The sequence below is a fragment of the Coturnix japonica genome, chromosome 3, assembly GCF_001577835.2.
Source record: "Coturnix japonica isolate 7356 chromosome 3, Coturnix japonica 2.1, whole genome shotgun sequence".
NCBI classification, from domain to species: domain Eukaryota; kingdom Metazoa; phylum Chordata; class Aves; order Galliformes; family Phasianidae; genus Coturnix; species Coturnix japonica.
Genome location: NC_029518.1, coordinates 2,081,492 through 2,093,400, shown reverse-complemented (window position 1 = coordinate 2,093,400; position 11,909 = coordinate 2,081,492). Strand labels below are relative to the sequence as shown.

Below are 11,909 nucleotides of genomic sequence, written 5' to 3'. Positions count from 1 at the left end.
AAAAAAAAAAAAAAAAAAAGAAAATGTTTAGAGCTCACCTTCCCTTTCAGGACAGAAAAAACAGTTTTAAGACGGTGGTGACGGGATGGAGGGGGAAGGGAGACCTGAAACCCGCCCTTACGGCCCCAAACCCGGCGATGCCGCAGGGCTTGCTGTCCCCGGCGCGGTGCGAGGGGGCTGATTGGGATCGGGGCTCCGATGGAACGGTGCTTAAGAGGCTCTGCGTCTTATTTTAAAGGCAAAATAATGGTTATTCAGCTGAGATGATATAGCGAGATATGAAAATGGAGAGCATTCTTAGCAAAACGCCACCGACTGCAAAAGGCACAGAGGTATCCTGAGTGGAGATCTTATCTGTCCCTATCTCAATGGAGCGGTTCTCAGAGCTGAAGTGGAAATTCAAATCTGCTTCCGAGCACAGATTGCTAAAATATATAATATAGGAGCGCTTCTCCAGAGAAGTTTATGGCTGCGCTTGGTGCAACCAGCCCAAGCAGACAGCAGGAAGCCACAGTTACTGCATTTGTTAATGTCAGCGAGTGGTACAGGGACAACGTCACCAAGATGTCCTCTGTAGGCACATGTGGGGCATGGGCATGGGCATGCTTGCCATCACAGATCTTCTCTGCCTGGAGCTGTGCCTGGTAGGATCACTATGGATGCCATGGAGAGGGTCACACCAGCCCCAGGTGCACGACTTGGAGAGATCCTCTGCCCCTCGGCCCCTGCAGGGAGAAAATTAGGACAATGTGGATGGGGACCTCACCCTGGTTCTCCCACTGCCACTCTTTCAGTGACAGGGGAGAGCCCTGACCTGGCAGCATGGTTCAGGGCATCGCTCTCCAGCTTCTCCCCATTCCCACCACCCCTCACCGCCCCCCCCAGAACCAGGAAGGTTAATGGCAAAAGTGAAACTTTATATTTTTGTTAACATTTTCACTAAAACATACCGCTGGCACCTCATGGCTGTGCTAACGTCAGCAGGGAGCCAGCCAGGCTGTCAGTGTGGTGTGGGGATGGCACTTTGCATTCCTAATACAATGCAAATAGTGATGGAGGCAGAACTGTGTTCAGGTTACCTCCTCTTTCTGTGCTGTGCTGGTGCACAATGGAAAACTGAGCCCTCTGTTTTTGTACAGGACATGACAATGCGCACCGCAAGGAGAGGGCATTTCATAACACGGGCTAGCGTGCCTACGAAATGCATGAAATACTTGGAAAGAGCTGCAGCCCAGTGAGTCATTGCTTTCCTTTGAGTTACACAGAGCTGCTGGCTCCTCATGATGCAAGCAGAACCAGGTGTGGAGCTGAGCACCCAAGGAAATGTCTGCCCGCCCCATCCCAAAGCATGTGGCTCTGCCCATGGGGTGGAAGCAGCCTCTCTGTGCTGAGCAAAGCCACACTTGTTTGGGGTCTGAGGCTGCTGGGTAGCTCCTCACACCTCCAGGCTGAGGGGCCTGTGTGTCCCAGGTTTTGCTGGGGAGAAGCATTCATCCCCCACCAGCTGAGTGCTGCAGACCTACCCACTTGTGTGGCTTTTGCATATGCTCTTTTAAAGAACTTATTTGCAAACCTATCTGGCCTCAGCAAGGCAGAGCTGGTGGTGCGGCATGGGAAGGCTGTGATGCGGCATCAAGCCCAGAGGGGTGTTCGATGCAAACCAAAGGATGAGGAGCAAAATCCCTCCTGACATCTGCACCTTTCCCAAAGCAGCAGTCGGCAATAGAAGGAGCCATCATCATCTGATGAAAATGGGGTTTTGCAGCACAGGAAGATGACAGCTGCTCAGGCAGTGGTGGAACTGATGTCCTTGGAAGTGTTTGAGGAATGTGGGGATGCGGTGCTGAGGGATGTGGTCAGTGGACATGGTGGGGACGGGTTGGGGTTGGCCAACCATAGTGATTCTATGAGCCTATGAATGGGGACCTGATATTGCAGCTCTGCATGTCACCATGAGCAGCTCCTCACCAGGGAAGAGAAGCATGAACAGGAGAGCATCCCCCTGTGCCCTAGAGAGCTCAGCCTATGGGGCTTTGTGTGGTGATGGGATGGTCCCAATGCCCAGCCTCCTGATGCCCATTCCCTTGATTCTCCTGGAGCAGATAACAGGAGAAACCTCATCCCCAGGTGATCAGCCTGCTCCCCAGGGCCTCCACTCGTTCTGCCAGGAGTGTTCCGAGGGCCAGTGGAAGTGGGGAAAGAGGACAGTTGGAGGGGGTACCACCCCAGACCCAGGGCCTCCTGATTTTAAACACCTGGCTTTGCAGGATGAGGCTGCCTGACCCCAGACCACAGACATGGTTCCCATTTGGCCCTGTAGGCACTGCTCCTTTTGACTGGAAATACCTCCCGGTCTCCCTCAGATTGCATTGTGCAAAACCTTTCTGGCTGACAGGGATCCAGCTGAGTGATGGTATATTACAATAGTTACTTGGCAGCCACCAGGCACGTTGCCTTCAACACCTCAAGTTCCTGTAAATAAGCAAGATTCACCTCCAACATGGAAGCAACAAAGCAGTTGAGATCCATGTTTTCCAGAGCTGCTGAGGCTGCTAAGCAGGGTGCTGGGTGGCTCGGTCTGACACCTCTGAGGCTGGGTGCTGCTCCACAGAGGCTCTGACCTAAATAGCTTGCTCAAGATGCTCAGTATGTGGAGTAACATAGGCAGGGAGGGACCTCTGGGATCACCTGGCCCAGCTCTGTGCTCAGAGCAAGGAGACGGGGCCAAACAACCCGCAGGCTGGGACCACCACTACCCATTGCTGAGAGCATAGCAGGCAAGGTGGATTGGGCCCACATCAGATGCGTTCTCCACTGGAGACTGCAGGCTTTTTGTGTTGGGTCACTTCAGCATTTTGCCAATGCAGAGGGGCACACAGCAGATCCTTCCCTTCCCAGTTGTGGAGATCGTCCCGCAGCGCTGACTGTGCAAGGGCTGAGCCTTGGGCGTGCTCCCCTCAGTGGCACTGAGCCTGGCACGGTGAGGGCTCCCTCTGAAGCAATGCATGGGCTCTGGTGGTGGAGGAATGAAGAGCAGGAGGGTGCACGCCTTGGGACTTCGGGGACATGGGGACTTGGGGATGGATGCTCTGGTACTGTTCCATGAGGGGCAACACAAAATGGTGGTGTGCGTCTGGCCCTGGAATGCCAGGTTTACGACTCTACCAGGAACTAGAACCACTGCTGAGCATGGATTTGGGGTGAATGTTAGGTGGGCAGAATGAATGGCAGCACTCAGGGTGGGCAACCAGACAGAAGGGTGCTGGGGGCTGGTGTCTGCATTTCTAAGCAATATCACAGGCCAGGACAGCCTAGCAGCACTGAGCTAACATCATGTGGATGTCTCTTCCACCCCAGACCAGAGCGCACAAAGGGCTCCTTCACCCTCAACACATCACACCCACCCACAGCCTCGCACTGCCCACAGCTGCTGCCTTTGAGCTCATTATATGACATAAGGTGCTCTTTTTGCTGTTCCTCCCTCAGCACTACCTGTGCATCTACACAGCCATGGTGACAACCCAACAAACTTTTGGGTTGATCAGTTGCTCACATGGGGTGAGGAGCATCCTCCACCCAGCTCAGGAAGAACACAGATCCAACCAATGTCCCAAGCCCATCCCTGTGACCACATCTCACTCCATACTGCATCCTCATGGCACCAAGAGGGGACAGCCCACCACCTTGGTCCCAGCACAGTGAACCCGGTCACCCACTGCCAGCCATCCCCATCCTCCACCCAGCCCGAATGCTGCAGAGGTGGGGCGGGTGTGTGTTCTCCAACGCTTCGGGACTGGTAGAACAGCTCTTAGAGCACGATTTCACTTGGCACAGCTTCGCAGCGAAAGAAAGAAAGAAGTGCCATCCTGCTTCGCTGGGAGGTTGAAGCGTTTCTTCTCTTTTTATTTTTATTTTTTTTTAATGATCTGTTTGAACCGTGGCCAAACACTGAGTACTTTGGCCTTGAAAATAAAAGTTCCAACGAGCACTGTAATCGGGAAGAGGCTAAACATAGAGAGCCTTCTGCCTCTACCATGCTGCTGCCACTCAGATTGTATTTTATGTATTTTTTCCCCCTGTAAACTAAAACTGGAGGAGTGCTTCAGTGTGGCACGCTGCTGACTCATCAGCCGACGTATGTGCTCTACTGGCACCAACACTGAGCCGCCCAAGCGGGCACCAGCCCAGGCCAGGTCCTTATGCGCAATGGGTGGCTGCTATGCTTGGGATGGGGATAGTCTTGTCTCCCTGCTACTGCAGCTCCTAGTGGTGGAACGAGCACCCATGCTGCCATAGGGGTGGAGGACTGAGGCTGGTTGGGGGTGAAGGACTGGCTTCAAATGATCATGAAAACCCAGGATAGGATTTCACTCCTTTCTACAGCAGTCTTGCTGCTTGAAAGCACCAATCCAAGTGCCAGCTAACTCACTGGGGTCAAGGACAGAAAGGACTTTCTTGTGTTCTATCCAGCAGCCAGTGGACGAAGACCATTTTTGACCGTCATGCTCTCAATCCCTGTCCTAGCCACGCGGTACATGGAGCCCTCCTACTGATCCCAGAGAGAGCCCTGCGGGCAGGCAGCTTGCAAGGGCAGGCTCAGGGAGTTTCAGGAAGTTGCAAAAATAAGAGTAAATAATAACAAGCAGAAATTAAAATAAATAAGATGTGCTTTACCTGTTCTGTAGGAACCACTCTCAAATTGCCTTTAAAAACAAAAAAACAAACAAACCAGCAACACAGAAGATCACCATGTTATTTACATTCCATTGAACTAGTTGAAAAACCCAAATAAACAAGGGCACGGCGTTAGGTAACTCTTTCGCTTTTTTGATAGGACACAGCTATTTTATATCCTGTTATTCAATGGCTCAATTAAAATATTTAATACACTGCTCCTGCAGGTTCATACATGTAGGACACATATATTCCTTCAAACTCTACGCCAGGTTAAAGCAACAGTGATTTGTGCACGCAGGGCAGATTGGAGATGTGGGGCAGTGATGGGACAAGGTTCTCACATTGTCCCCGCTCTGTGGGTGCCGCTGGTAGTGGGATGCTCACAGTGCACTGCTTGGACTGCAGGCAACCTGGGGAGCTGTGGGGTGCCTTGGGAGGGCTGTGCTGCTGGAGGTGCTGGGGGTGAGGCTTCGTGTTACGGCTTGAGTGGAATTACCAGCCGCACACGTCAGAGAGAAGTCCCGCTTCAGGCAAGAAGTGCCTCGCTTGGTGCCAGCTGGGGTGGCCTCTGGTCTCTCCAGGCAGAGTGTTCTGGCTGAGGGGAGGGAGCCTGGAGGAAGGTGGGGGAGTGGCTCCCTTCTTATAGCCCCATTGTGCAGGTGATGGACTCCTGGCAAGACAGAGGGCAAAAAATCCCTTCTCCCTGCCTGGCTGGCATTGCAGGATGACACTTATTGTGGTGTTCTCCTGCTGGAGTACTACTCCACTGCATTGCTGGGCTACTTTGGATATGGTCTTGGAGGAGCAGGACAGCCATATGCATTTGCAGCATAAGCAGTGTGAACTGCTGCCTTACTAATCTAAAGCTGCTGAAGGACCTGGTCATAGCATACTCAACCACAGAGCAACACCACAACTAACAGACATCTTGCTCGTCTTCTGACTGTGTTGAATTAGGAACAGCGCCACAGCATCAGGAGCTTCACAAGATCAGGGGACTGACTTTATGACCTGAGAGCTGGCACCAGGAGCCCTAGCTGGCACCTGGCAGCTGCTACAGAATACCCCGTCCCTCTTCCTGCTGTGCAAAACAAGCTCAAAGCTTATTTAATTCCTAAACCCAAACTCTTTGTCCAGTTACCAATTACCGTTACTTTTCCATCTCCATGCAGCTGTGTACACTCAGGAGCAACCTGGCTGCTTACCTTCCTGGTGCCCAGAAGAGGGTTTCTCCATCAGGGAGATGACACTTGCTCCAGGTTCCCCGTCATTGTCCTCTGCTGGTCCACAGCGAGTGGACCTTAAAAACAAAGCAGATGTGATAGGAGGGGAAGGAGTAAGGGAGGTACAGCAGAGCAGGTCTTATCAAAGCATTGAAATATCTAATGGGCAGGAGTTGAGTGGATGGGGCCAGACTCTTTTCAGTGGTGCCCAAAGACAGGACAAGGGACAGTGGGTACAAACTGGAAAAGTCTGATTTTCCCAATGCCATTTTTTCTTTCCTACCAGTGGAGAGATGGCTATCCAAGCAGCTGGGCATCTGTCATGCAACTAAAAGCAACACTCCTCATCTGCTTTCCTGAGACATGCTTAAGCTGCAGCAATGCAATTCCAGGTCGTACTAAGCTTTATTGGTAGCAGCAAAATAAACTAAGAAACTTCATTGGAGACCAGATTATGCCTGTTGCAGAAATGAAGAGATTCTTCTGCTCTTTGACCCCATTATCAGCTCTGTAGTACCTCGATCAGCTTTCTTACATACAGCCTGGGATTCTGCCGAGACCCATAAATTGCTTTTTTGGCTGCCAAATTGCCACAACCCTTCTATTTCTGTGTTTTAAAAGAGCTTAAAACCGTCCATCCTCTTTGGACATGTCTTTAAAATTGACCAATACTGGGAGGATTTCGTGTATATCCGAAGGCTTAGAAGAAGATGTTACTTTTACCCAGCTTCCAGTTTTACTGTCAACAGACATGAAAAGCCCAGCAGGGATAAAAGGAACTTAACCAGTTCTGTCTAATGCATATAAATCTACCTAAGAGCTCAAGGCACTGGAAGTACTCAATGCTCTGCATTTATCTGAGCCTAAGATAGTGAAGTGGGTCTTCAGCCTGTGTGCCACATGTCCCATCCGGATGCCAAGTTAATATGAATTAGGAGACCAAGATGAATAAACAAGGTCAGCCCAGGCTGGGCCAAATTGAATCAATGCAAAATAATTGTCGGTATTTTCTGTCAGTGATGGTGGTTTATCTTGGCTCGGGATCCTCGGCGCTGTAGGTTATAGAATGTTTTCAGTGGAACAGTTGGCAGGCATTGTTTGATTTCTCTTGTTTTGTGAATGCTGGAAAAATTTCCATTAAGTCTACGTGGTGCTCATGTGACAAAACCAAATTTCTTCTTCAAAACTTTTCGTGCTTCAAGAGAGCTAATGCGACCATATAGTTCTCTAATTTAATCAAGAGGACCTTTGTCTGGAATCAAGAGGCTGTGCAGTGCACCTCAATGCATCTTGAGCACATATTGGCTAATAAGAGTTAATTTTGTATTGTCAAGGTGCTGTGCACGTGCTAACTAATTAATTTGCCTGACACGTTGCGTCTGTTTGCTGCTGTCACCTTCCTGATGCATGTGAAGCTCCTGTTGCCTTCACTGGGGCTGAGAAGGGTTGAAGGAAGAGTTCTCTGGTTCTTTCTGATTTCGTTGCCAATGTACATAAATAAGAAAGACTGTCAGGCGGTCTGCTCTTAATGCTTCAAGAGATTTGACTGGTGTGAAGTTCAAAATATACAAGCATGCCTCTGAGCTCTGCACAGCAACTTTGTAGACGAGGAGAAATATGTCTGTTTTTCAGTATGTGAAAAGTGACAGGAAAGCTTTTTATGATAGAAAGCACTGAGATCTTGTATAAAATATGGGATCTTATAAAAACACTGTCCTTATTTACAGGCAGCAAAAGAGTTGTGCTGCTCAGAACATTTCCACAAATAGAAAAACAAATAGGAAAAAAATAGAATATTGAGAGAGAACAAGAATTGCTGGGCTGTATCATATCTGCTGTTTGGAAAGGCAGAATGGTAATGGTCAATACCTAAGTCAGAAATGAGACTTGTAAAACATTCCCTGTTCTGTGGTACAGTGGAAGAAACCACACAGCAAATCAATTCCCCTACCTGGAGCACTGTCCAGCTCTTCACAGCCCACAGTTCTGTGTGTGCGCTGTTTGGAAGGTTGATCACATATCAGCACTGGCATCACATATGTCACTTCCATAAAACACTGCAGAGTTACTCCAGTTTTCTCTACCATCTGCAAAACTCAGTCCCAAATTTAGTTTTCTGCTTTTTGACCATTAGGGCAAAACAAGCAGCTAGAGTTTGCCCACAATAAGTTCTCAGAGAAATATATCTTCAAGACTATTTTATGATGGATCATTTTGGTCCTGGTCGCAGGCTCTGCCCTTCCTTGTTAGGGAGAGCCAGAAGGGAAATGGTGCTGTTAATTGATTTGTTAATTATGCAGCCTGAAAACTGCACTTCTGTTACACATATGCTCCCTGAGGGACATCAGTAACTGGTTTATTAAGCTAAGCACAGTATCTTCAGAGCTTGCCTGGAGCCTTTGCCTAGGTGTAATTCACAAGATACATCTCAGTTGTTCCAAAACAGAAGGATGGTCTGTGTTTAAATACAGAAGGAGAAGTAGTTGAGTTCTTGCTAAATACTGAAAAAGTCCCACTGTGGTGTCCTACAGAGGTGCAGAGGTCTCTGCTACCCAAGGGTAGCAGAGCCTGGTAACTTTGTCATGTACACCTGAATTCATGCATGCCAGGTGTACGTGAGCATGTACTGATTTAGTGATAAATCTGATTTACTTGCACAGACAAGGCTGTGGGGTTTTAATGACACCAAATATCGATGCTCAACTTGCAAAGAACATTAGGAAGTTGAATTCTAGGTTGGAAAGGGCCTCTGAAGGCCATCTGGTCCCATTTGCTTCTCACAGCAGGTTCAGCTGTTAAGCCAGATCCAACTTCAAGGCTGTGGTACATGACCCAGCAGGGACCTGTGGAACTGGTGAACACTGGGCAGCTCACAATGAGAGCAGCAATGCATCCCCTTGTGCTTGGAGCAGCCCTCCTGAGCACAGAGCTGAGTTTGTCATTTGCTGTATGATGTCATGGTATGCCAACGTGCAGGGGAATGAAGCAAACAAAAGCTATAGGCTAATGCTGCTCCCCAGACTCCCCAGACAAATCAAGTCCTTTATGACAACATCTCATGTATTTCAGTGATGCTGAGGAGGCAAATTGACAAGGTGCCTACAGTAATACACACAAAGCAGGGCTTGGCCAGGACAAGATGCTGTATGGTGCGTGGGGTAGAGAACAGAAAGGGATTGTAGTAAATCTATGACAAAGTCTTGAAAGTCTCCAGAAGCAAATAGGAAATGATTCAGGCTGTACATTTATCTCACCGATGAGCAGAATACATAAACACCGAAACTAGCATTAAACAGCATGAGGAGCATTGTAAGTCAATAACAAAACAAAAAAATGGCCAAGCTAATGAACAATGGATGGGCCTTTGGAGGGGGGAGGATGTGTCCTGGTTATTGATTTTGAAACTGCAGGTAGTGGTTGGAGGCTGTGGAGAAGCGGACAGTGAAAATGTCAGATATGCATTTATGGTGTGGGAGACTGGTTGGAATAACAACGTTGCTGTGCACTTCCTAAGATGCTCAGCCTCAAGGCACTCTGCATCTGCCATTCCATACACTTTGCTGCATTTTAAGGTGTTACTGTTGCCATGTTTCAGGTGAATTTCTAGAGGCAACAGAAAGCACGCGAGTTCTAATTTTGGGTTCTGATGTTGAACCAATTTAAAGACACTTCCTAAAATGTTGCTTAACCTTCTGCCTATCACAGAGCACTATGTCTCCTGATGCCTCAAATTAGGCAGCGAGGTCTCCAGTAATGCTAGAGTATCCTGGTCAGAGAGAGGAGACAGAAATGTGATTCTGGCACACACAAAGTGTGCTCAGCACAACTGTATACAAATAGGATGACTCATCAATGCGGAAGTTCAGTGCTGTACTCATGCTGAATTTACTACCAATGTTTTTACATATAGCAGGGACAGAACATATACTGACTGCAAATAAATGTTTCTTTTCTACAATGGAAAACAGGAGAAACAAACTATTCTTTGATCTCCACAAAGGACTGTTCCATTCTCATTTCCAATAGGTTGCACAGGTAGGCATCCAGATGGGTCCTGAATATCTCCATAGAAGGAGACTTCACAGCCTCTCTGGGCAGCCTGTTCCAGTGCTCAGTCACCCTCACTGTAAAGAAGTTCTTCCACATGTTGTATGGACCTTCCTATGTTCAAGTTTTTGACCACTGCTCCTTGTCCTATCACCATACACCACCAAGAAGAGCCTGCCCTCATCCATTTGTCTCCCACCTCCCTTTAGGTATGTTAGCAAGAAACAAAACCATACCCATGCTTTTCAAATAACCAGGGGCCAGCCCCTTCATTTCTCTCACAGTGAGCAAGTTCCAGGTTTTATTCAGCTTCAGAAGAAGTGTGCTCTCATAACATCATCCTGGGGATTTTGATCCCAGGGTTGGTGACAAGCTGATAGGCTCCAGAGAAGATTATACTGGATGTTTAGAAGAGATGCTTACACCCAAATCCACCAAGCACAGCATTTCCATTTCTGCATTTCTCTCTTCAGCACATTTGTTGAAGCAGGCCTGCATCTACCCAAGTGTTTTAATTCGAAAGTGGTTGTGATGGTGCAAGACAACTGGAGTCATCATGAATAAGTATAGCAGCTCTGCTCACCTTTGGGAAGAGGCCAGCATGGTTGGGCTGGCTGTGGGTACATTGAGCTCAGTTTGATGCTCTGGAACCTGATCAACAAAGGCCTCGTGCAATGTGTCCTCTTCATCTGCATGCCCCAGGAGCTCTGTAAGACCAAGCAAGTTATGGGATCAGGCTGGCTCAACAGAAAAGCACCAAGCAAGCTGCCAGCTGTTTGCCTGAGGTGTCACAGAAAACCATATGCTTATGCACGTTTCACTTTTGACTTCTTTCCATGAAAAAGAGGCCAAGTAGCTGACCACCACCAGCAGCAGCTGCCATATGGACCAAGTCTGACCCACTGAATAGGACCCCCATGCTTGTGAAACTTAGGATCATTGAATCATTAAGGTTGGAAAGATGGCTAAGGTCATCCAGTCCAACTGTCAGCTTATCCCCAACGTGCTCAGGAACCATCATCACATTTCATGAATTACGCTTATCTTTGTTCCAAAATGTTTTAGTCAATGGACAAGTCCCAAAGCCTTCAGACACATGAAGGGTGGGTTTTCCCTTACCAAATTCCAGTCTGAGCCTTCTCGGGAGGGAAATTGCTTGAAAATACCCAAATAACTCGGAAATACAGAGGAGGAACTATATATTCAGGGTGTGACACTTAAATAAATAATGTAATCAAACCACAGGCTGGCAGAATTTGGATTAAGGAAAAAAAATGCAGTTAAAGATACAGATTTAGTAAGATTTTTTTCCACAAAATCGTAAGACTTTTTTGCTCTTGTTCTCTGCCTTCCTCGATCCTGTATAAGCTAATCTGTGTGATACCCATGGCAACACCATGGGCAGTGCAGAGAACATAATGCTCCTGTGAGCATTGCTATACTGCTACTTTACATTTTGACCAGGGACCCAGGATGCTCACCAGATTAGGAGGGCAAAGCTACTTGTGTTTCTGCATCTCTCAGTCCTAAAAAACTAATGCTGTCAGATTGCTGCAGACCATTCCTATGCTCCATGCTACCCAGATATTATTAGTGTCTGCGATGTGTGGGAGGGTGACGTGGGGCAGATGACTGGGCTTCCTCAAGTACCCTATCTTCTTGGAGCTTCCCTTTCTCAAGGAGGGAATAACGTAGAGAATCGCTGCCAGCAGCCAACTCGGTCAGAGGCCACACCTCCAAGCATGCACACAACACTGCGATAAATAAATAATAGACTTGCCTTGAATAATAAACCAGCTTTGGTGCATTTTTGCCTTTATCTTGAATGAAAAATACAGAGAGAAAAAAGTAAAACAAACAAACAAACAAACAAAAAACGAGCAATGCTATATGTTTAGGAAGCTCTAGGGCAAGTGAAGCTGGTTACTCTGAAGGTTTCTTCTTGAAGCCTGTGCAGTGAGC

General features: G+C 48.0%; 1 protein-coding gene across 7 annotated transcripts in view; it reads right to left on the bottom strand.

Moving 5' to 3' along the window:
* Window positions 1–6: 6 nt before the first annotated feature.
* Window positions 7–11,909, bottom strand: part of WDPCP (WD repeat containing planar cell polarity effector) — a 131,477-nt gene continuing 119,574 nt past the window's right edge. For 4 of the 7 annotated variants that reach the window (XM_015856580.2, XM_015856574.2, XM_015856579.1 and 1 more), the window contains 3 exons: window positions 10,531–10,654; window positions 5,883–5,977; window positions 7–725 (listed from right to left, as the gene is read on the bottom strand). In XM_015856580.2, the coding sequence (XP_015712066.1) occupies window positions 613–725; window positions 5,883–5,977; window positions 10,531–10,654 (332 nt within the window). In that variant the 3' untranslated portion in view covers window positions 7–612. Of the gene's footprint in view, window positions 4,704–5,882; window positions 5,978–10,530; window positions 10,655–11,909 lie in introns of those variants that run through there. The other 3 variants (XM_015856576.2, XM_015856575.2, XR_004306520.1) reach the window with 3 other exon arrangements.